This window comes from Phasianus colchicus, chromosome 2 (genome assembly GCF_987193195.1).
Source record: "Phasianus colchicus chromosome 2, bPhaCol1.hap1.1, whole genome shotgun sequence".
In the NCBI taxonomy this organism is placed as follows: domain Eukaryota; kingdom Metazoa; phylum Chordata; class Aves; order Galliformes; family Phasianidae; genus Phasianus; species Phasianus colchicus.
Window position 1 is genome coordinate 92,472,471 of NC_143437.1, and position 25,778 is coordinate 92,498,248.

Here is a 25,778-nt window from a genome sequence, read left to right on the forward strand (position 1 = left end):
ATTAATTATTTTTTAACATTAAATTCCTGAGTCAATATATTTGACAAAATCAAATACAATTGCTTGTGATACATTCTTTATAAATTATAGATATTGCTATTTGATAATTCTGAGAAAGCAATGTAAGTTATTTGGGAATATTTTTAGATCAATTCCAGACTATAGTTCCTAATCACATTTCTGTTTCTTTCACTTTCTAAAGTGAGAAAATGCCACTTTAAGGATATAGGTGAATAAGCCAGTAAAAAGCAGCTATAAATATAAGCAGATTTTATTATGGGCAGGGTCTGTTATTTTCCTAATGTGCTAGTAGAATGTGTCCTGACACAATATCTTAATGGTTTTGCAACCTGTCAGCAACAATATTCTTTTTTATACTGGGTATTTTTCTTGGTCCTCTCAATCACAGTAATGAATTCTGTCAACAAAGTAGTCCATCTAGTGTTCTTCTAAGTGGCTGTTCAGAGAAGAAAGCTGTTGTATGGGTTTTTTTTAAATTTGAAAAATTCATGCATTCATTGTTCTCGGTAAGACAGAATAAAGTCTGTACAAATCACATTAGAAAAGAGTAAACTTCTTCAATTTAGTGCTTGACAGGCTCTGTCAGATGTGTAGGCTGTGCTGTGACTGGACTGGTCTGCATGTGGTGCTGTTTTAATTACTAATAATCAAAACAGGAGGTGTAGTAGCATAATAGTATCTATTTCATTTCAAAATACTTTTTTTAAGACCAAGAAGATGAGGTTGGAGTGCACCTTAAGTGTATAGCAAGATACAGCAAGAGACTGCTCCCTGCCTCTCTAAGGGGCAAGGGACACAGAGTGTTTGACACCCACAGCAAACAGGGCAAGGCCTTTGGACTAGTCTTCTTGAAAATCCATTCTGGATGCTTTTTATTACCTCACTGTTAATATTTCACAAAATGTTGTTGCTGTCGTTATCATTATTCAGAAATCTGAAGTTCCTCCTACCTTTTTTCTTCAGCACCTATCCTGTAGTCCCTGAAGAGAATTACTACTGATTGAAAGACTTCACATTATCCTTTATCTACTTAAAGGTTAATTTATTTATTTTGCTGACACTGAATTCAATTTCTTTTCCAAATACTTAAAATATTGTTTTTTTTATTGTCCCATGCCTTTATGTCTTTACATAAATTATTTACTTGATACTCAATCACAATGGACCTTCTCACTGATATTGTTGGCATAAAGAACGCCAGTGTTCTTACCAGTTTCACTGCTAAGTATTTAAGCAATATTTTCCAGTCTTCTATTTTACTTCCGGCTCATTTTTAGATTTTGCTAATATTTATTTCTTGACTTGATCCAGTCTGCCTGCAGCTTAATCATTCTTAATTCAGTTATGGCTACTAATGCTACTCTTTTATGTACAACCTTTGTCATGTACTTCTGCATACCATTTGGAATAATTTCATTTTGAGTTTTAGTTCTTAAATTGCTCGTGATGCCAGGCACCCTCTCTTTCATGCCACCCTTTTCTCAATATACTTTATTTTGCCACTTTGCCACTTAGCAGTTTTGTTCAGCAACAGGCAGCTCTGTCAGATCTCCTGGTTATGCCAGAAGACAACCTTATTGTAGGCAGTATAAAAATAACTACCGCAACGTGACACTTCTGCTAATGTCAGACTACTCTTTTGAAGTACTGAAACATCTAACTTCTTTGCAAAGGCAAGCTCTCTGGGGATAAAATAGAAAGGAGAAATTGTCTTTCAATAGTGAAGATGTGGAGAGTCATTGCTGCATAAGGTTGCTACCCCAGGATGCTAGTGTAGGAAGAGTTGATCAGTAGATGAGAAATAATGATTCTGGTACTAAGATAGATAGTTCTTATAAAACACAGAAGCATGGGGAATGTTACAACACAGTGAAAGAGGTAAGGGTGTCTTTCCAGCCCTGCTTACTGATCGATGCCTTGTACTTTTAGCTAGGGGAATCTCCTGATAACAGTAATACAAGCAGTGGATTGTTTTTTTGCTGAGAACCCTTGCCCCAAATTATTCACCAGTCTGTTCATATTCTTGTATTTCACATGCTGTTCCACCCACATGAATCTTCCCCCATCATTTTCATTTGTGTTTCAATCCCCCAAATTCTCAATATTCTCCAAGCTTTCTACATTTACCTTTGGTGAATCAGAACCTCGTATTTATTTCTTCATGCACCTGTTTTCTCACAGGAGGAGATACAGTTGAAGAAACTGAAGGGAGATTGAAAACAGAAACTGTCAAATTCAAAAGCACAGGAGACAACTCAATCTGCATCTGCTTCTCACTCCTGTTCTTATTTGCTTAGTTAGAAGGTTCTTTGTAGGATGAAGAGGCAGGGCTGTGCTCGGGATGATTTTTACATGAATTCTTTGGAATAACTTCTCCCTCTGCTTTGAACTATTCAGTTAGCCAGCTATTCAACAAATGAAGCTTTTCTCATGGATCTTTTTTTTTTCTTTTTTTTTTTTTTTTTTCAAACATAGTACTAAACATTACTGTGGTAATGACAGGCAGAAACACCTAAAAAAAAGAAACACCTTTTCCAAAAAAGTCAGGTGCTGGAATGGGCTGCCTGGGGAGGTGGTAGAGTCACCAACCCTGGAGGTGTTCAAGAACGTTTGGATGTTGTGTGGAGGAGCATGGTTTAGCAGGAAATATTGGTGATAGGTGGACAGTTGGACTGGATGGTCTTGTAGGTCTTTTCCAACCTTGGTGATTCTATGATTCTAAATGTAATGCTGACAGTTCATTTGCATTACAAAGACTTATTATATTTATTACTTTCCCAAGTTTTTTTCTATTTTTTCAGCATATTTTAAAGCTGTTATTTTTCAGTACATTAATCACAAATAGATGAGTAATTTACAAGCAGGTAAGAGAATAAGTTAAGACACAGTTGTTCCACTGTAAGCAGTATTTATGGTTTTTGTAAATAATTCCAGCAGCTTCACTGAAGGATGGTAGAAATTTAAAATTTGGTTTGTAAACAGGGATATTTGCCTCTGACAGCTGTTTTAATGCATTTGTTGTAGTATTTAAACACTTTCTGCTATGCCTAAATGTACAGGTATATGTAAGTGATACACCCTATCACAGTACAGAGAAATTTCTGACTTAAGAACTATGAGTTTTGAACTTACATATAAAAAGAAAGAGGGAAGATGGCTTCCTTTCATTAAACAGCTATGTGTGTAATAGATACAGATGGAAATAAAATCCTTGAATATCTATAATATACAGGAAGCAACATAAAAATTGGACCGTCTCAGTAGTACTACAAACAATCTTACTGTCGGGATGCAAATGTGATACTTCTTTGCTGCTGCTGCCTTTTTTTTTTTTTTAATTTTAAACTCAGAAAATCACGTTTGAAAGTACTACTTATCAAACCATTGACATTATAAAGGGAAATCAATAAGGATAGGAATTTCATCACCTAAATTTAGCCAAACAATAAGCAGTTGCATACAACTCTCTTAGAGCCAGAAAAGAAGAAATAGGTACCTGTCAAGATCTTTCTCTCTGCTGACTAGAAAGATAGTATAGGTATATCAGATGTAAAATTATTATTATTTTGAACATTGTCAGTAGTGAAATAAATCCCCACCTGGGAGATATTTAGATGTAGGTATATAGTTCTGAGTGATTTCATCCCCATTCTGTTCCTGCCCTGTATGTATTTATTTAAAACAGTGTAGTAATTACAGTTGCTTAGTGTTTCCAAGTTGCCTGCTGTCTTTGTAGATCCAAGGTTTTGGTTTTAGCCTCTCCTGATGTTTCCAGTTATTACACTGTGCTGAAAACTCATGTAGTCCCTGCAAGGTGTTGCCTATTCCATTTGTATTCCTGTCTCAGTGCACCAGCTGTGCAGGGATATAGAGAGCACCTGCTGCCTTGCAAAGTGCATACTCTTCTCTCCTTCTGATGTAACGTGATGCAGAAGGAAATCTTTCTGCTTCCCTCAGTTACATCAGGGCTGCAGCCATCCCTTCTTTGAATAGGGAATGAGCTAAGGCTGTGCAGTGAAATAGGAAGCATTCCTTCCTATACCAGGAGGAATCTGGATTAGTGATGAGAATGCTCTTTGTAGTATTCTTCCTTCACTCACCAGAAGAACTGCATGACCTGTCTCATACTTAGGTTGCCAGGCTCATTGGAACATAGTAAAATAAAAAGCGAAGTAGCAAAATTCTTCCTGTTACATTGAGTGCTGAAGTAATTTGACTGAACCATAGAGGAGAGTGAAGGAGATAGGATCTCTACTAGTTCTGATTATCTGCATTGGTTTATATTATTGTAATATTTATTTTGTCTTTGGTTACTTACAGGGAAATAATATTTTCAGTGTGTGTAGCTTGGCTCTGTGTAGTTACTTTGTGCATGTGTTTGTTTCTGAAGCACTGGAGATAGACTGTAGCTGAAGTTGAGCATTGTTTTATGGTATTCTTACTGATGTTACAGTGTTCCAGGTGTCTTTTCCTTATGTCCTGTACAAATGCTCACATTACAGAGTCTGGATCTTGAGTTCCCACTGTTTTGATACTGTTGGAGCCCTGAGAGCATCAAGAAGCTCTGCTGCCTTTTCCTCTCCTCAGGGCTCCAGGTCACCTGTAGCCTAGTGGTGCAGGACCATGGCTTGAGCTGCTGTGGGCAGAGCTGTGTGTGAGAGCTGTGAGGAGCCATGCTAGAGGCCCCACTTCAGTCCTCTCCCTTTGTCCTTGTCTTTGCTATGATGCACATGAACTGCAGGCAGTTCCCTATGTCGTGTTGTGGTTGTTCCCATTCTTCCTTTGGGATGGTGGGAAGGTGCAGCAGAGCATGGTGGGGCCCCTCTGGGAGTCTTATCAGCTCTCCCACTGGCACAGGGTGACAACCAGGCGTGACAGCTGCCCCAGGGTCCCAGCAGGTCAGCCTTGGCCAACTCAACCCGTGAGCTGCAGTTAGCCCCACCTGTCCTCATCAGCACACCCATTCTGTTTGACCACACAATTCAATGTAAATAGGCTGAAAAATATTCAGGGAGAAGGAGCCCTGATGGCCCATGATGGATTAGGGCTGACCAATTACTTCATCTAGTCAAGGGCCTTGGTTTTAGTCTGTGTCTGTACAGTGGAGGCTTCTGCTGTCATCCTGTACTCCTCTTCTACTTCACATTTTGTTCTAGGGGCATTTTGTTTGCAGTCATGGATAACTCACTCTGTGCAAAATGACTGCTTGCTATCACCATCTATTAGTTACATGTGCATATGTACATATATATCATTACATCCCACAACGGTACTTCGTGAAAACCAAATAAGCAACAGTCTCATGGTTATTATATTGATATTTTATGGATAAATAAGTTGAACAGCTTCAGAGATTCCACAAGAATTCCAGCAAACCCAGGCACATCCTGAAACTTCTGTAATTAGTTGTAACACAAAGCCTGTTGGCTGCTTCCATGCAAATGTTCAGGACGTGGATTGGATGGAATTAACTTTCTTCATTGCAGCCCTCATGGTGCAGTGGTTTGCATTTGTGGCTAAATCTGTGTTGATATCACTGTTTTGGCTGGTGCTAGTCAGTGCTTGTAGGGCATCAAGGCTTTATCTTTTTCTCATTCTCAACCACCCTCAGTAAGGAGTGGGCAAGAAGCTGCAAAGGGTCATAGCTGGAAGAGCTATGTTAAACTGATGTAGGAGATATTCCATACCATCGGTGTTGTGCTCAGCAATAAGTATGGGTTAGTGGAAAAAGATGGGTGTTTTTCTTCCACAACTGTGGGGAGTCTGATTGGACATCTGGTTGCTTGTAGCAGACACTGAGAGATTGCCTTTGGATCATTTTTTTTTCTGTTTTTTCTTTCCTTATTAAACTGTCTTTATCTTCACCCTCAAGTCTTATTGCTTTTCCTATTTTTAACCTGTTCCTGATGGAACAAGGAAGTAAGAAGGTTGAGAGCTACATGACTGCAAACATGCTCTGCTTATCCGCAGATTTCATCTTACAAATCTACTATTGCCAGGATACAAGACAAGATTCTGGATTTCTTCTGCACTTTTCCTGTAGCAATTGTAGCTTTTCCTATGCATAATTGTAGCTTTTGGTATTTATCATAAACCTTTCACCTTTTACAACATAGGCTTTGTGCCAACAAGGTCACTCCTCATCTGTGCAGCTCCTTGCAGTCTATATCCCTGCATGTAGAGGAATGTATATTTCCACTAATTAAGTCTTCTTTTTAGATTCCATATTCTTAGTATAGTTGCTAATACTTCACTTAAAGGAGAGAATATCTGCCAGGGTTTGCCCACTACTCTCTGCAAATGGTATCTGCCAAAGAAAATCTAAAATCAGACTAACTCTAATCTGAACAGTAAACAAAAAGAAAGATAAGTAATTTATACTGAATGGTAAACTAAAAGGAAATTCTAGGCAATGTTTGCTTCATCTTTAATCATGTCTTACGCATTATGGCTGTAAGTAAGGTGTGTACAGTATAATATTTTTACACAGAGTGGAAAACTTAAATTCAAAAATGCATATCTTTATTGAGGATTTTATGGAAACTTTTGAGTCTTTTGTTTTATAATCTTAGCAATAATGTAGTATTTATGCATGGAATTTTTAAATTTCTTATTATTTGGAAGTGAATGCGTGTTTAGTAACTGTCTCAGTGCTAGTTGCATCACAGAAACACTCAGTTTATTAATAACTCTGTGTATTCTGCTTCTCTGTTCTATAGATGAAAATGGCAAATAAATGCTCTTCTCCCTCAGACCAGGTAAGACTTTCATTATGTTATCCACATTTTCTAATGATTGTTAAGTTGAAAAATTTGCAGTGCTTAAACACACACATTTAAGCCATTTGCAAATACTGAATGTTTTCCATGGTTTTAAGTTCTGAATTGCTGTACTTAGTACATAATGTATATACATGACAGAGGGGTACAGTGTAACTTACAACTGTACCTTGGAAAGCACAAGTGTGTTTGTGTGTAATATAGTACAGAGAGTCTGACAAGTTAAGAGTGTGTTTAAATCTCACATAGTGTACAGATAGCCAACAAGTTACAGATCGAATCTGCTTTGGACATGTCATATTGTGAAGATTGCGTATTTGCCATCATCCTTTGTCTGGGACTTCTGGAGGTCAGCTTGGTGAGCTATTTCTCCTGCTCCTGCTGGCCAAATGTCCTGAATACTCAAATGAACTTATGAAACTGGGAAGCCTTCTTACTTCAGATATTTTTCTCTTACTATGTAAAACATAATTTTAGCATTTTTTCAGGTTAATACTGTAAGTTTGGGAAACACTTTGAAGGTTTTCATTTTCATTCACATATAAAATTTCATTTTATATGTGCTTTCACAGCATCAGTCTGGCATTGAACCATTACTCAGGAAGAAAGAGCCCAATCCTTGCACTTTCTAAAAAATGCTGGTTTATGCATTAAAAACTGAAAATTATGCAAAGTGTCTTCTATATTTAATGTTTTACTAAAGTAATTTATTATAGAATTTTATTGCAGATATCCAAAACTGAGTCAAAAATGCTTCTTACTGGGAATAAATAAATAATTGTTTCTAGCGTGGCAGATCATATGTTATTTTATATGTCACTGATTTGTCATTTGTAAAACGTACTTGTAAATTTACATACTTTTCTAGAAGCTATTAGAAATATTTAACCATTGACATGTTCTTACACATGATGTTATTTTCTTATAGTTACGTCAGTATTCGAGAAAAAATGCACCTGAAAAAAAAAAATGCACTCTTTAATTCTGTGTATGGCAGAATTACCAGCAATTACCCCCAAACCAAAATAAATACTACATTGTATAAGGAAGAAGCATTCAATTGATCTCTTTGCCATGGTTTCTAATTATTAATCAAGTCCATGTGAAAAACTGTTGATTACAAAAGCTAAGGAAAAATGTATTGAATCTGAAATGATGTGTTCTTCCTTGTTTTTTTAGGAAATAGTGGGGACAGTCATACAACCTAACATTTGATTTCCTAAATTAGCGGGTTATTCTCCGTAAGCTGGCTCCATAGTCAGTGCAGGAAATTATCCCCTTCCAGAGTTATATATGAGGAACTTGGTACTGCTGCTTTAAATTATTCCTTATACGAAATTTTTTTTCTGTCTTTCCTTTCATCCTTGGAAGAATAATCTCTTAGCTTAGCATCTAAAGTAAGTGCCTAAAATTAAGTAACGCTTATCTCACTTTTTCTGTCCAGAATATGAGAATAACAAAACATAGATTCAGAACTTTAATGTCAGGCCATGAATGTTTAAGACAGGACAGACAGCAACAAACACTGGGTTATTCCCCTGTATGGAGACTTACCCTAGCCTGTGTAGTGCGAGTTTGTCCACAAGTACAAGTATTTAACAGGTATACAGGTATTATAAAAATTTAAGTTATTTGGTAAGTAGCAAGGCTAAAGCTGTGGCTCCAACTGGCTATATAACCTGTGTAGATCTCAGAAGAAAGTGGGGCTGAGCAGGGTTGTGCCTTATTTTATTGAGTATGAAGGATGTTTACAGTCACCATTTTCCAAGTACTGTAACTTTTGATTCTACCTGATGTAATTTATTAAAGTTCTCTAGAGTCTTGAAAGCACTTGATCCTGTGTTATCAGCAGGCTATTAGGATGGGGACTCAATTTTGTAAGAGACGCATTGCTGGATTGCTGTATGCCTTTTGTGAAACAGTAAATTAGGTGATTCTCAGTACAGAAAAACTACTTCTAAGACTGTTTTTTTTAAATTGTGTTTGCTGTTTCTTTTTAATCTTTTTTAAAACTAATACAAGCATTTCTTGTCTTCAACTAAAACAATACAGTTTCTTCTTGATAGAAATAGCTAATATTTGATCTATATTTTCCTAGCATGATATAGTCTTATGATATAAAACAGATTTTCACTTTTTCCTGTGATGTCACTTGCCTTGTTTGTTTTGATTTTTGCAGATGAAGGAAAAGGTAAACTGTCTCTGTAAATGCATATATGCATTTCATTTTCTCTTTTGTAGTGATTGTAAGGTTTTCAGTATTTATTGAAGTCAATAATTTAGAGCACTGGAAGAATCCAATATTTTCACCACAGAAATACTTCACCAGAACTATTCATTGGCCTTCACAATGAGAGTCAAGACCCGCAAAGGATGCAGTAGTGCATTAATTGATCTAACAGAAGTTTGGATCGTTTTTCATTTTGATATTTCTAAAATGTCTTCAGTAAATAGAGACAGTTGCCTAAACCATGAGCTCACTCTTGACCTCTGGCAGAAATTATACAAAAAATGAAATTTGGAAACAACATATATGAAAGCATAGCATGTGATGAAGAATGACTAGAGGACATAGATTAAGATGCATCAGCAAGGGATAGATAGGTAACAAAACTTACGTGTTAGAAAAAATACCCTGTTAGAAAAAGACAAATGTTTGTCTTCTGTGCAGCATATCAGAAGTCAGCTTTCACTAAAAAGGTCAACTGCAACAGATGGTTACTGCGATTAGTATAAACAAAAATTATTAAATCTCAAGTTAGACTATGACGGAAATTTTTGATGATATTTATTCTTTTGAGGCCTGGAGATATAAGAAAGGCTGGTCAAAATCTGTTTAAATTTTAATCTACCCAATGGTTCTTATTTTTTATGTTTTTTCTCATTTGTCATCCTTCTTTGGGTATTTCAACTATAAACTGTGATGCCACCTCCACTGTTAATAAGTTTGTACTCTTTTTTAGTGTATTTTGACATTGTTCTCCCAAGTAGAATTACTAAAACATCTTACTCATCTATCTGGCCTGTTAGTTTATCCCATTATTATTAGCCATGGGCTTGAAGCAGCCAGGCGATTTTCCCCTTGTGCTGTCTGCAATGTCCAACAGTTTCCCAAGGTATTACCTTGTCAGTTTAATGTCAGGCCAGGGCTGGCAATCTTCCACAACCATGTCTCCATTGTGGCTTTGGAGAAAGAGGCAAGCATTCAAGGCTGTATGTACTAAATTACTTCAAAACAAGCAATTTTTTTTTATTATTTTATTTATTTATTTATTTTTGGTAGGGCCTTGGCAGATGTACTGCATGTGATGATATACTGTTTCAGAGAAACTACTGACCAGAGGTTATCCATGACCTATGTGGAAACACTGATTGAAATGGGGTTTTGATACTTAAAGAATAGAGTACAGAGATATAAATGAAATTTCAAGAATGTTAACTTAATGCTTAGTGAGAGCAAGTGCAAAAGGCAAGGAATTATGCCACACAAACTACATATTCTAGATCACGGTGGTTTTTCCCTGGTTTTGAACTTAAGAAATTTTAGTTTTTTTCTAATTAACCCAGACCAAAATAATTTGAATTTTAATATATAGTAAATGATTTTACATCTAAGAATAATTTGATAGGGTAAAAAAGTAGTGTGATATATTTACAGCAAGCAATTCATGTTAGACATAAGGAAGAAATTTTCTTATCATTCATAAAGCTAATAAAGCCCTAGAGAAATTATGCAATTACCTTTACTGGAGATCCTTAGATCAGTAAGGAAGCATCTTCTACACAAGAAAAAAAAAAAAGGAAAAAGAAAAAGTATCATTGGCTTTGCATTTTGGAGAAGTAATGTACTGCATTTATCAGAATCCTTTTTTCCCCTCTGTTTTTGATACTATGTGGTCTTAATTCTGAAAAAAAGAGATTTTCAAATATGAAGAGTTATCCCATTATTCCTCCTTGTAGAACTGCTGTCCCAGGTATGCCATGAACATTTTCTCTTGGTTTCATGCTGCAAGTTAAAAGAAGCCCTACATATACTCTTGTAAGATCAATTAAAAGTGTACCATGTGCTCATAAAGTTAATCTGAACTGTTAGTCTGGAGAAGTTAGATTCTTACAGGCAATTCTGTAATTTGCAAATGTAGAAAGACAGCAGAACTAAATTCTTTCAAGCATAAAGTAACCACTTAAAGTAGAGTTGAGATGTTCGTTGGTGGCTGTTTTAATTTCTTTTGCATGGGAGGTCAGCTATGCAAGAGAATTCTAGTAAAATTCTCTTGATCTGCTTCAAAGATTGTTCTTGGACCTCTTCTCTTTCACTGAAAATACAACTTATTCTAATAGATAAGTACCACTTCAAAGCACTTGAACTTTTTAACCTATAGTCAGTTAGCTATTATGTAGTACCTCTGTGGGGTAAATAATTATTATAGTTATTTTTGAGAGAAGCCTGCTGCAGATAAAAAGGTTGGTAGAATTTGCCAGACTTTCCAGAACAAATCAAGAAATTATACAGCTATGTTTCTGAACTTATTTCATGAATTGTGACACGTTGTCTAAAACACACACATTTCTCATTTTCCATAGTGTTTACATTTTCCATTTTGTGTGTGTGTTAATGAAATAGTTTATCTTAAATTTTTCTTTGAAATTGTGAGGTTTCTAAAAATTGGATTCTAAGAAGCATAGAATAGATTCAATGAAGGAAATGTGCTCCTATTTAAGTTGAAATGTTCAAAAAAGTGCATGTCAGTAGTGCTTCTTACCCTAATGAAGACTACTTCTTCCAGCATTTAGCTTTTTCTGTGATGTCTCTGGCAGTGTGTAGTACAGTGTAGTTCTGGCTTCAGTCAGAAGTCATTTTCTCTAGTTAAGCTGTCTTCCCTAGCTGTTAGAATTTGTTAAAGAAAAATTGCAATTGTTCTTTATTCTCCTTTTTATTGCATTTTTCTGCTTTATGCCTTGTCAGAAAGACTACAGTATGCCTTGTGGATTGTCAGAAAGACTTGGAGTATGCTCTTCGCAGCTTTTAGAATTCATTGCTTTTCCAAGTAATATTATTGAACTACAGAACTGTTTCACTGGATCAACACTATCAGATCAGTCCTCCTTCTGAATGATTCTCCAATTAAGATTATTTTAACACATTTTTAAGTAGAACTGTTATTTGATTGTTTAACATGTAAAAGGAACCTAAGACTATATTTTCATCAGTTTTCTTCTCTGGGGACACTTTTGCAGTAGTTGTACTTTGAAAGATTTTTTCCTTTTCCAAAATGGCAGAAGAAACAGTTTGAGTATTTGGTGAGGAAGAGAATAGCTTTTTAGGTATACTTTTTAATTGTTGTAATATGTTAAGATATAAAATAGACATATAGGACCAAAAGCATGAGAACATGAATTTTCCATTTTAATTAGTTTAGGTAGTTCCTGCTACACAAATAGTCCTACTGATTTAGTATAATACAAGAATGCAAACAGAACTGGACATCTGCTAATACAGAATAAGGAGAATCATGATAGTTAAATAACATTTGACCACACACTGATGAGATATAAATGTTGCTCTTGAAGTGTGAAAAGGAACTACTGTGAAGCAGTAAAGAATAAAGAATGAAATCTAATTAGGTAAAAGGATATTCGGATTCAGGTAAAATTAATTCTAATTGCAGAAATACTCTGTGAAATGATGTCCTCAAAAATGACAAACAAAACCAGAAGAACTGACAAGAAAAAATAGGGGGAAAGTACAGTATTAAGAGGTCAAGATAAAACTTCAGCGGTTTGATATCAGAAACATAACATTTAAGTGACTGAACTGAAAGGAAAAGGATTTGTAATTGGATTTAACAAATTTTAAAAATCTGGGTCTTGTTTTGCTGATAGGCATTTTTCTTGATCTCTAGATTCAGCAGGAGAACTCAAATGTTTTCCTATCCAGATCACTATGTATTTAAACAAATAAGATCTCCCAGAAAGAGGTTTGAATGTGTTCAAGTACTGAAACTTCTGGTAATTTGATCAAACACCAGAGCAAGTTGCTCAGAGAAGCTATGGAATCTCCATCTTTGTTTGATATTAAAAAACAAATTATATTAATTATTATGCCATATATTATATGTTATATATGTTGATAATCAAAACTCAAATGGACATGTTGCTGAGCAGACTTATTTACATTGGCTACGAACAGGATATTGGACTGAATGACCTCTAGAGACCCCTCTCAGACTAAAACTGTTCTGTGATTCTGTGTGGCTCTTCTTTCCAAAAAGACCCTTGTATATTTGTCGAAGATAAAAATGTGGGCTCTAACAAAGCTGTTTTGATGTCTGACAGAAGGCTAATAGATTAGTATTCTCAACTGAGTAGAGATATGCACTTCGTTTTTTTACATCTGCTCACAGGACAGATACATCTGACATATAGTCATGGAAACTGATTTGCATGCCGCCTGCTTTTCATCAGGCATTCCTTTCACATGACAGGCAACTGTGCACTGTAGAAGGGCCACAAAACTCAGATCAATAGTTGGGCCACTATTACACAAAGCTATAGTATATATATTATTGGTTTACCACTGTCTGTGGTGCTCAGAAAGAATTTTTTTCAAATGCCATTTGCTGCTACATGTATTCAGGAGTGAGCTTTGTGTTCTGGATCCTAACCTGAGCAAGAAGATTATTATGAGTATAGTTAGTGTCATCAGCCCCAAGACATATTGCCTCCTAAATAAATCAAGTCAGTGTAACCTAATTATCACTACACACAGGACTCTAAATAATCTTTATGTATGTGAAAGACAGATAGAGAAGGTCATAGAGATACAGGAAATCTATTAGCTTTTCTTCCCTTCGTAGAATCACTCAGATTGGAGAAGTCCTTAAAGATATCGAGTTCAATCATACTATCCTAACTAACAGCTCTCTGCTAAATCATGTCCCTGAGCACCACATCCAAATGTTTTTTAAACACATCCAGGGATGGTGACTCAACCACCTCCCTGGGGAGACTATTCCAATGCTTAACAACCCTTTCTGTAAAGAAGTTTTTCCTGATATCCAACCTAAACTTACCCTGGTGCAACTTGAGGCCGTTTCCCCTCATCCTGTCACCAGTGAGAAGAGGTCGACCCTGCTCTCAGCACCTTTCAGATATTGGAAGACAGCAATGAGGCCTCCCCCTCAGCCTCCTTTTCCCCAGACTGGACATCCCCTGTTCCTTCTGTCTCTCCTCATAGGGCATATTCTCCAAGCCCTTCACAAGCCTTGTTGCCCTTTTTTTTACCTGCTCCAGCATCTCAATGTCCTTTCTGTACTGAGGTGCCCAAAACTGAACACAGTGCTTGCGGTGAGGCCTCACCAATGCTGAGTACAGGGGCAGGATTACTTCCCTAGTCCTGCTTCCCACACCATTCCTGATACAAGCCAGGGTGCCATTGGCCTTCTTGGCCATCTGGGCACACTGCTGGCTCATATTCAGCCAACTGTCCATCAATACACCAAGGTCCCTTTCCATGAGGCAGCTTTCCAATCACTCCTCCCCAAGCCTGTAGAGTTTTCTGGGGTTGTTGTGACCAAAACGCAGGACCCGACACTTAGCCCTATTGAAATTCATGGAGTTTGCCTTGGCCCATTGATCCAGTCTATCCAGGTCCCTCTGTAGTGCTCTTCTCCCCACAGGCAGATCAACACTCCTTCCCAACTTGGTGTCGTCTGCAAACTTACTGAGGATGCACTTGATCTCCTCATCAAGATCATTAATAAAGATGTTAAATAGAAGCCGCAGTACCGAGCCCTAGGGGACACCGCTCGTGACTGGGTGTCATCACTCCAGTATGTGTTCTTTTCAAAACAAGGTCTACCACTTGATTTCAAAAAGACTATAAACAATTCACTAAGTTACCTCAAGATGTACTTCTCTTTGCTTTCTTAGTTTTGTATTGTTCTGTGATGCATCAGGGAACAACACTGGTTCTTGATCTGCAGGCCAAACTGGCATCTGTTATAGGTTCTTATCTCACTTTAATAATACAAGTGTACCATCTGTTTTGATTTTTCATACATCAGAGATCTACTTGACTTTCTTTATTTCCCTCCTGACTGTTATGCTTCATTTACTTTTTGTAACAATTTAACTATAGGTACTATATACAAAAGGTACTGATGGATTTATTAAATGTAACACATTAAGTTTGGAGTCATTACAACATTGAGATCTCTTATTGCTGTAGGAAAATAATAAGTGTAAATAAGTTTCATTTATCTGCTATGATTGGATTACATTTTGTTACTGACTTGTTAAGTCTCTTCATAATGAGTGCTGTTCATTTTGTTTCTACAGGAACTTTTGTGATGCATATTAGATCACAGTAGAAACTTGCTAATACGTTGATGATCTGTGGGTAATTTTCTGCACAGATTCAGATAGTAGTCTTAAATTGATTATGTAGTATGGAAATAGAAAGGTGAAAGCTGTCTTGAGAGTGGTGTAGTTCGTAGTATAATGTCTAATTACTCATTGAAAATTCAAATGTCAGAATTCAATCCAAATAACAGAAGTGTTTTTTTTGTTGTTGTTGTTTTGTTGTTGTTTTTTTTTTTTCCCCCTGGACTGAGTTTCCCACGCACAAACTGACAGTCAACTAAATTCTCACCTACCTACTTAAGATAACCGTGAAGAGTTTGGTATTAAATATTAAAGCTGGGTTTTTTTGTTCCATACAGATTAATGTTGAACTGAAAAATTATTCTTCTGTTTAAACAGCCATTTAATAAACCACTCAGTAAGAGATCTTTTTTCTATTTTCTTTTGAAAAAATGCATTTTTAAAAATTTATATATGTATGCAAAAGTTAAGCAAACACTGATTCTGATAAATGAAATTCTATTTTCCTTCTTTAATTTTAAAAATATATATTTTTTCTCCTTATCATAGAATCACAGAATGGTTTGGGTTGGAAGGAACCACAAACTCCAACCCCCTGCCACATGCAGGGCTGCCAACCTCCATATCTAATACTAGACCAGGCTGCCCATGGCCCCATCCAGTCTAGCCTTGAACACCTCCAGGGATGGGGCAAGCATACACTTGGTATCATCTTTATGTTTTTTCCTCCCAAATATTTTTATCATGTTTCCCCCCTTCATATACCTGTACAGTGTGCTTTTGTTTGTTCTTTCCATTTTAATTTTCTATTTTGTCATATTCCTGTATTTTCTATTCAGTTGGAAGAAAAACCTAAACTACTTAGTATCTTTTCCATTGTCTTTTTCATTTATACTTACTTTTCCTGTCAAACTCTTATGGTTATTAGTACATACATTCTAATTTGCCTTCCCCTTATCCTCAGTCAATAAAAATAACAGTAATACAATTACTACTGAGCTCACCAGAAATCTTCCAATAGCAATTATTCTTCAGCTATCTTCGTTGATTTTTGTTTCCTCTTGAGAGTATCTTGTTCAATTAGCTGATCCAGCAATCTACATATATCTCAAGCCTTGCTTTTCTCCTAAAGACACAAAAACGGTAAAGCAAGCTAACAAACAAAAAGCTTTTGTGCATTCTAGATGTACTGCATTTCTCTTCTTAAATGTATATATGTACTGAGATGTCAGTTAATATTTCACTGGGATACTAGGTGATCTACAGATGTGCTACCTGTTGATTTTTTTCACACATTCATTAAAAAAAAAAAAAAGTTTTTGTGGTTATATTTTTTCTTTTGTAAGACACAAATTAGCAGGCTGTTTCTTTCTTATTTCTACTATGAAGTATATAATTATTTCTTTCTTCCACAAGCTATGAGGACAAAGCTTAGTAAAGGTTTCTAAGGAAATGAAGACTGAAGAACTGTTGATCATTTTCTGATATTTCTTGGGAATTATAATGTCATTTAGAAACAAAAAAAGTTCTCAATGTTTTTAATGGTTCTAGTATTATGTTTGCTTTGATCATATATTGTTTGCTGTTTTTTTTATTTTTATATAAGTTCTTCCTGAAAGTGAAGTTTTGTAAGTTGTTTCCATTAAGCAGACTAATATAGAGAGCAGTGTATTTGAAATGTAACTGAAATATTACTGTATAGTTTTTGAGGAAGTATAGTTGACTTTATTCCATAATGATTTTTTCATAAGAATTTAAATGCATGAGAAGTCAAATACAATATTAGAATGTTGTAATAGTTCAGTGAACCATTCCATCAAAAAGAAGTTGAATTCTCCCAAAATCTAATCTAGAGGATGTGTTATTGTATTATTTATTGTATTATTCATTTCTGTCTGAGGTTGAAAGAGATTCCACAAGTGACCCTTGGGATAGCTTAACATTCACTTTATGGATGTTAGTAGTTAAGAAAACCACCTCTTTTTGATGTGAAGAATCAACTTTAAAGCTGATTCTGATCTATTGCAGAAAGACTGATTGCAGTATTGTGTGACTAATAAAAATAATAATACAGTTCCATTTCAGCAAAAAACTTAGGACACGTGCCCAAAAGTATGTCTGCAGCTAACCAGAAAATGCATTCTGTGTTGATAGCTGAATACATTCTCAAGAGAATTACATAAAAGTTCAAGTGCTACACTAAATCGTGGCTATAATGTTTGGCACTGCTACCGACGTATTGCAGACATAGATAAGAATACAACCGTGACAGAGTCTTCATACAAAATCTATAAAATAAGTAAAGGATATTATTCCCATTTCAAAGATGGAAAATTTTGGCAAAAGGAATATGTTCATTGCAAAGAAATCTTTTACTTCAAGTTAGAGAAATTCAGTACCCTTTCTCTAAGTGTAAGAAAGTCAAAAGAAGGTTATGGTTGACTTTTGCATTATGGTTGGTACTTAAGACCTATGCTTACAGGCCAAGTTTTTGTTCCTGTCAACTAGATGAATCAAGCTAAAAATTTTATTTTCAATAACAGAAAATGACACACAGTTTGGAGTGAAAACACACCTGACAAATGGAGTTGCAGTTTTCACATACCATCCTGCCCTGAGTTTCAGCTAAGAACTTGTAAGAAATTCTGACCTAGTACACAGAATGTAAATTTTTGGCTTGTGCCTGGATATATCCTTATATTTTTCAATATGAGTCATGTAGTTGGTTTAATATATGGTGCTTTTTGAATGGCCTGGTCAAGCTGAAGACTTTATCCATGATTATGTTTTTATGTTTGACATTGTGGATAATTCCAAAATTCTTTTCTAAATGCTGCTTTAGGGATAAAAGATGATGATTCTGATGACAGCGATGATAATGATGAATGGAAAACATTAGTGAGCTAAATCCTTTATTTCTCAGTGTAGTCAGTAAATTATTTACTCGTTATACAGGTTAATGAACTACATGCATTTGCAAGTCAGCAATCATGATTTTCAGAATGTAAAGGAGAATACCATATTGTTCGGATCTTATGATTTGGACATAGTTGTTTTTTCTATGGATTATTTTGTAATATATTATCATGCTGATAAAAGCAATATTTATTACACTTTGAAGTGATTTATCAGTGATACTGTGGCATATTTTGCTAAAATGTTAAAATACCTGAACATTTTGTTACTAAACCTTCATTGTTACTAAACCTTTACTGATTAGAACAGATGCAACATTTTGATGAGTTACTGGATTTACACAATAGCAAAGTGAGAATTGTAAAGACTATTATATTTATTGTGTTATTTCTTAGATCTTTTTAGAACGTTAACATTGGAGCTCAGTATAGTAGACGCAGTCATGCTCAGCATATTGATCTATATTATTATTCCTAAACAATTTGATAGTTAAAAGCTATTAGTTTCATATAATAAATAGCTAGAAAAATAAATATGTGAAATTATCATGATACAAAACTGTGAATGTACTTCTATACTGTTAATTGTTCCCTATCATTTTTTCTTCTTTTTTTGCTCTAATAGCAATAGTTACATATACACACACCAATAAAAATGCATTTTTGAAATCTTTGGAGTTGTTTTTATTTTTAGTTGTTGGTTTTGCTTTTGTTTACAAAATGTATCCATAGAACAAATGCTGAGGCTTTCATGTGATTTAATGAATACTTTCTTTATTTCCACAGACTTCCAGCAGTGTTCTTTAGAGCAGAATATTCACAAGTGTTATGACATTTCTGTCCTTGTATTTTTGTATTTTTCATAAGTGTATCCTTAAATGAAAATGAGAAAAAAATTCAGAAATAGCTAAATATTCAGATTACCAACCTATCATTTTAGGGTCACTTGTTTCAAGGGTCATATGCTCCTTTTAAACACTTCAGATTTCATTTGGTATACATTTAGGTTGTCATTTTTTGTGAGAAACTACATTCATAATATTCTAATACCACAATATGGCATTATTCCTTCATAAATTTGCATTTCCCTCAGAAAGAAAGGTTGTGCTCCTACTTAATTTTATGTTTTCTTAAGATTAATCTATCTGAAATATAAAGAAACATATTGTAATACTGTTAGAGAAAACTTCTTTAACTGATGAAATTGACATTTAATTCCAGCAGAACATAAATCACTGTCATGAGGTAAAACGTATATAAACACCGTAAGACAACTAGTGTGACAGAGACCCTTTTTTAACAATGACAGATGTAAGCATGCAGAAAGCTATTAAATTTCAGATAACTCTAGTGATTTACTCAGATGTATTTTAGAGGTTTAACAAACTGAAATTCTAGTATTTCCAAGTTTTGACTGCGCTATATGTAGGTTTATAAACTTCTGGCTGGTCTATTTCAGTACACCTTGGTTTTCTGCTGGCTCAAGTGAAATGCATATACTGACTTTTAAAATGGTAACTTTATGAAACCTTACAGTGTAGACAGATTCATTGTCTTGGAACACTTGATTTTATGATAATTACTTTTTTTTTTTTTTTTTTTCTTTGAAATCCACCTTTTCTCATTAGTTGGTGCAGACAGACAGTATATACAGATCTATTAATTTCACTACCTGGGATAGGAGCAAGTTTCAGACAACTTGTACTGTAAATATTAAGCTATTTTGAGGGCTTTTGGCCTGATTTGACTTTTTGATATGATTAAGGGGCTCAAGAGTGTGGTAGTGATAGGAAGGAAAGCATGAAGAAAATGATACTAAGATGCTACTTTTACTTGTGGAAAGATTTAACCTATTCAGATACATCACTGAAAAACAAGATCCTTGATCTTAAATTATTTTCTTTCACAGGTCATTCATATGGGATGGGTACACGAGAGATTTGAAGGAACTGATTCATCTCAGCTCTACAAATTCAAGTTTCTGGCACTGAAGGGTTCATCCTTCTACATTTTCAGTACTCCACCGGTAAAAAAAAATATATAGTATGTTTTCCTACAGTTCCATTGTAAATATAAACCTATTTGTTATTGTCTGAGTTTGCCTTTTTGTTACCAAGTGAATGTTAGATGAGATTTCAAAAGAAGTTAAAACTGTAAACTCCACTTAATTTTAATAAGCTTTAGCTACTTAACCTCTTTCAAGGTCTTCTGAAAATGATACCTTGCCTGGATAGCTCAAAGAATTCCCAATAGGAAATGTAATGGTTTTACTTGTTAAAGGTTTTAAGATCAATTAGTTAGTTAGTTGGCTAGTTACAGCCAACATTTTTAATTAAATTTTTCTTAGTTTTCATAGATGTAATGAGTTGCTAGTCACTCTTTTCTTAAAGAGAAGATACATCCATACTAACAGTAGATGGATCTGGATTTTGTATACAGGCAAGGGATTGACCTGTTACTTTTCACGTCTTTTTTTTAATCTTTTCCTTCCAGAGTGCCATTGCTTTAAACAAATCAAGAGAACAATATGTGAACTTAGAATGCAATTTCAATTAAATAGCTTTATTATATTGCTCATAAAGTGGTTCAGTTTCCAGTTTCTACACCTGATCCAGTAAAAATCTGATTGTGTACTACTCTGTTATCTAATTTACCTTACCTAAGTACGTACTCTCCAACCTTATAAGCTGAAACTATCAGTAACATTTTATCTTGACTGAAGTTCTAAATCCAGGGATTTCTATTAACTTCAATCCTTTTTTTGCTTTTTATGATCAAGTAATAATACTCTTTTTAAAATGCAAAACCTTAGGAAAAGTTGTGGAGTTTTTTTTCTTTTTTTCTTTTTTTTTGTCTTAAAGAAAAAAAAAAGCACACATTGCTTGCAGATTGACTCAGCACTGGTCTACTTATGGAGAACTGGAGTGTGATTGTTTTTTTGTTTTTTTTTAAACACCTGTTTTTTCCCTCTTTCCATCCTTTACTGAAGCATCTTAACCTATGAGTTTTCTTGATTTTGCTTTACCTACTCCTTTTCCAGGTGGGGGTTAGTGAGTGATAAGCAGAATGGGTACTAAGCTGGGGTCAATCCATCAAAGTGTGGTGGGATAGGCCCTGGCAGGAGAGACCCTGCCCTGCCAAACCCCATTCCCACCAACCCCAAGAAGCTGCCAGCCAATACTGCACCCAGATACCAGTTCTCTAACACATCCCAGCTTTGTAGCTGGAAACAAAACATGCAGAGAACTTCTTCACTATTTTTAGAGATATTTAATTGTATCTCTCTTATTATTTCTTCTACAGTTTTGCTTTTTTTATTATTATGAATGAAAGATTAAATATGGGATTGTTCTGGCACAAAAATAAAATATTTTAACTTGTCTGATCTTTACAAGATAAGAGTTTCTGATTGTGTTTTATTTCAGAGATGTTGCTCTGATTGTATTGCTGTTTCTGTGCTGAATGAATGTAGTGAATCACTGTAGTGTATGCAAAGTAGATGATGTGCAAATTGTATAGTTATCTTTAGTTGTAATGTCTTTACTCATAATTTTTCAACTGATTCTGAAAGGATCTGATATAATTTTTACTCTTTTTCTTCTTGTGTAGAGGATCATGAGTGGAAATACAGCTGCTAACTTTCTTAAAAATGAGAAACATGTGGTTATCCTTGCACAAAAATCAAGAGAAGTGTAGACCAAATGTCAATTCTATAATATGAAAAAATCTATGAAATGTAGTATTCTATTTATAACCTGTTTCAACAGGTGGTTCTTCTAAAAGTATGGAAGCATGGAAGCATCACAATAAAAATAAATGTCAAGAAAACGTTGCTTATGAGAGAATGTTTTTTATGCACTTCTAAAGTGGATCATCTAACTGTAGTTTAAAAACTTGCAGACTAAGTTTACAGATTGCTATAATTGAAATATGACACACTTCTGAAAACTGCACATATGAAAAATACCATGGCAAAAATAGAAATTATACTTTTGGAAGTGCTAATATACAAGCAGTATTTTAATACATTCTAAAAAAAATCTGATTAATTTCTGCCAATTTTCAGATCTTGAAAATCTGAATTTATACACTGGAAGAAATAGAAGCATCATTCAAAATTGTCACTTAAAATAATTTTTTTTATGTGATTAAAAATTTCCACAAAACGGAAATTGTTTCTTCTTATTGAATATGTGATAAATGTATGGGAAGACAGAACTGATTGATTTTTAATGTCTTACTTGTGGTTCAGTATTCTGTTTAAAATTCAAATCTTAAGATAGCCATTCCTTTGAAATTGTGTTGTCCTTAATTGCAAAACTTACAAAAATTGCCATGTCTTTTTCACTGTGGTTAAGTAGAACTGAAATTAGACAAGTGGGCAATCTCTGAATTTCCTGCTTATAGTTTTCAGAAAAAGAATAAATGCAACAGTGGCCTGAGAGTAACAGGAGAAAAAAAAAAAAAGTTATTAAACTAATATACTGTATTTTATTTATTTCATCTTTGAAAAACATTGCAGAGGATCATTCATAATTTAGCAGCATTTTGTATGTGAGAGAGAATTGCCATGTCATTTCCAAATATTTGTGAATGTACGTTATATATAATGCCAATGTGAATTAACAAGAAATAGGTGGCAATGAGTTGTGGGGCATAGACTTCATTATGGATGCTTCTGGTTAACTTTCTAATTCTTATTTTTTTCTTCACTTCCTTGCTAGGATCTGACTGCTATTTGGTGTATGTTTTGTAGCATCTAGTTTTGTTGGTTTAGACATATTTAGGCATCTTATACTGCTGTATCACAGTTCATCTCAAGACCATTTCTTCATGTATAATTTTTTTTTAAAATCTCTTCATAATTCTTAAGAGTTATATTTGACTCATTTTTTTCCATTGTTAAAGAGGGCAGTGAAATAAACTACCATTAAACAAGAAGTATTTTACTCTTTTACCTCTACAATTTTGTTACTTCTGGGTGGATTGGATGCTACTAAAAAATAGCTTTTGAAAAGTACATTTAAAAGTATCTTTTAAATGTAGCCCATTATTTCCATACACATAGTATAATCCTTAGTGCTGATGTATGAATAAACAATCAAATCTTTTGTGATTGGTTTCACTACATAATTTATTTAGGTAATAAGTGTTCCTCCAGTTTGCATTTAATTTTTTTTTTCTATATCCTATTCTAAATTCTTGTTTTTTTTAAGAAAAAATATATTATACATACATCTAAAATGAAGTATATTTGCTGAGATTACTTGATTTAACTAAATAAAACAAGAAGATTTGAATAGCTTGGTGTAGTTAAATCCACGGTGGTGCTTGTTTAGGAAACATGAGGCGCAACTTGCACTAAAAAGTACTTAATTGAATAATTAGCCTTTTTGTAACTGTTTTTATTGTAAGTATTATTGTTTATTGTGTTTATTTCAGTCTCCCATGGTCTTAAAATTTTAACTTCAGATTCCTGTTTTTGTTTCCTAGTTCATGTTTATTATCTCTCTGGCCATCTGAGTGTTCTGATTCTTTCCAGATTTACTAGTTGACTAGAATTATATAATCGTTTGTGATCATGTGCAGCTATTGACAACAGCATTTTAAACTTAAGCATACTACAGTGGTTCTAAAGTGGAAACTATATTAATGTCAGCTGTCTCTTTGGGTTCCAGTATTTCTTTGTTTTTTCCATTCTGTAAGATTCCTCAACATGTCATTTATGTTCTGCTGGTGACCTTGCACACCATGCTATTCAGACTGTTTCACTTGGCTTTAGGTATGATGGTCTTTCTCTGACGTACACAGAAAAAGAAAATCCTGGCTTATACAAGTGCTGGTTGTGATCTATGATTACTAGCTATCTCTGCTGAAAATATCATAAGAGGTTACAGAGAGTCAAAAGATGAAAGAAATCCAAAGGTATTGAGGAGAAAACTAAAGCATTCAGAAAAAAAAAAAAAAAAAAATATAGCACAGCAGTGTCACCATTTCCCATCATTAGTAGCACAAAAGAATTACAACAATTCAAACTAATCTACAGGAATAAAACAAATAAACAAACAAAAAAGTAGCAAATGTAAGCCACATCTCACCTGTTCTTGATTATAGAACATGTCACTAAATTATGTTTCATAAGCATCAGATCAAATAGTGAACTAAGCACAATTTTAAGCTGCAAACCTTATTTTGTAAGAAGCATGAAGATCCCCTTTGAGGGTCAACAGTAATAGGCTAAAGCTTGTTCTATTTATCATATAATCATAGAATGGCTTGGGTTGGTACAGATCTTGGAGATCACCTAGTTCTCTCACCTCCATGTCATGGGCAAGATTGCCAACCACTAAATCAGGCACTCTTATTTTTGGCCAGAGTTTGCCCAGAGCCCCATCCAATCTGGCCTCTAATAATTTTATTTTACTTAACAATTTTATATTCACATCAACTGTCAAACTAAAAGATATTTTGATGTGGTAATGATCAAGAAAAGATGTACAGTACTTGTGTAAGTGAACATCTTAAAAAGTATTGTGTTTATTTTTGAATTAGCTTTATAATTTTTCAATTCCAATTGACTAAAAAATCCTACATCTTATGAAGTGATGAGATGACGAGTATAATATCTAAAAATGCTTTAAATTAATTTTCTTAGATGATTACCTTTAGATTTAAATCTGGAAAATTTCCTCCAGGAAATTTATTGAGTACTTTGAAAGTTATTGTTAAGTAATTGAGATTTAATTTGTAAGGAGAAATTGCTCATTATATAACAGAATGAGAAAGTACATAGTGTACTTCCACATATTTTACTGCATGCATTGTATTCAAGTGATTCTTCCCACTTGACTACTAAAATAGATAAGTTTCACAATGAGGACCCTAATGTATGAGTCCCTTTATATCCTGAAAATAAGTGGTGGCAGAACTTTTTTTTGTAGAGGTCTTCAGTTCCTTTTGCAGTACATGATTCATCTCATCTAAATCCAATCATCTAGAAGTTAAAGATCTACTATGAATTTGTTATAAACTTTCTTTCAGTGACTGAAGATAAAAAGAATTTCCAAGGTTTGTTTATCAATCAATCTTATGGAAGGGAGCTGTGGGGGCTGGAAGAAACCTCTGCTTTTGTTTTCTTCTTTCCCTGTGAATAGAAATTAAATTTCTAAGAATTCGATTTTAAGTTTTTTAAGATTTTATTAACAATCAAGTTAGATATCACTGCTGTCTAAATTTAGGTGAGATAATTGCCATCTTCAGAATTCAAGTAAATTCTGAAACATTGCTTTGAAAAGCATACAAAAGAGGACTAATGGTAATGTTCATTAGTTCAAATTAATGTGAAAAAGGCCTAAGCAAATAAGATTAGACAGAAACTAGCATCAAGTTTACCTTACTCTTTCAAGAGCTCTCAGAGAAATACAGTTTCTCAGAGAAACAACCAGTTGAAGTCACAACAATTGTCTTCGGTGTTGTGATGTGGATTATCATCATTTATTAAAACCCAAGTTTTCTGAACCTTTGAGATTTAGAGTCCATGAAGATGATGATATCCCATTGAAAGTAAAAATATAAATATAAATCACGTTCATGTGACACAACATGATTAATGTATGAATCTTGCTGAAATTCATGCTATTATATATACTGAAATAATCAGGTGAAGAATTTCACCATT

General features: G+C 34.4%; 1 protein-coding gene across 1 annotated transcript in view; it reads left to right on the top strand.

The window, feature by feature from the left end:
• SNTG2 (syntrophin gamma 2) overlaps window positions 1-25,778 on the top strand; it is a 223,823-nt gene that overhangs the window by 175,175 nt on the left and 22,870 nt on the right. Inside the window, 2 exon segments of the mRNA XM_090136333.1 lie at window positions 6,741-6,779; window positions 20,010-20,126. Coding sequence (XP_089992459.1) covers window positions 6,741-6,779; window positions 20,010-20,126 — 156 coding nt within the window.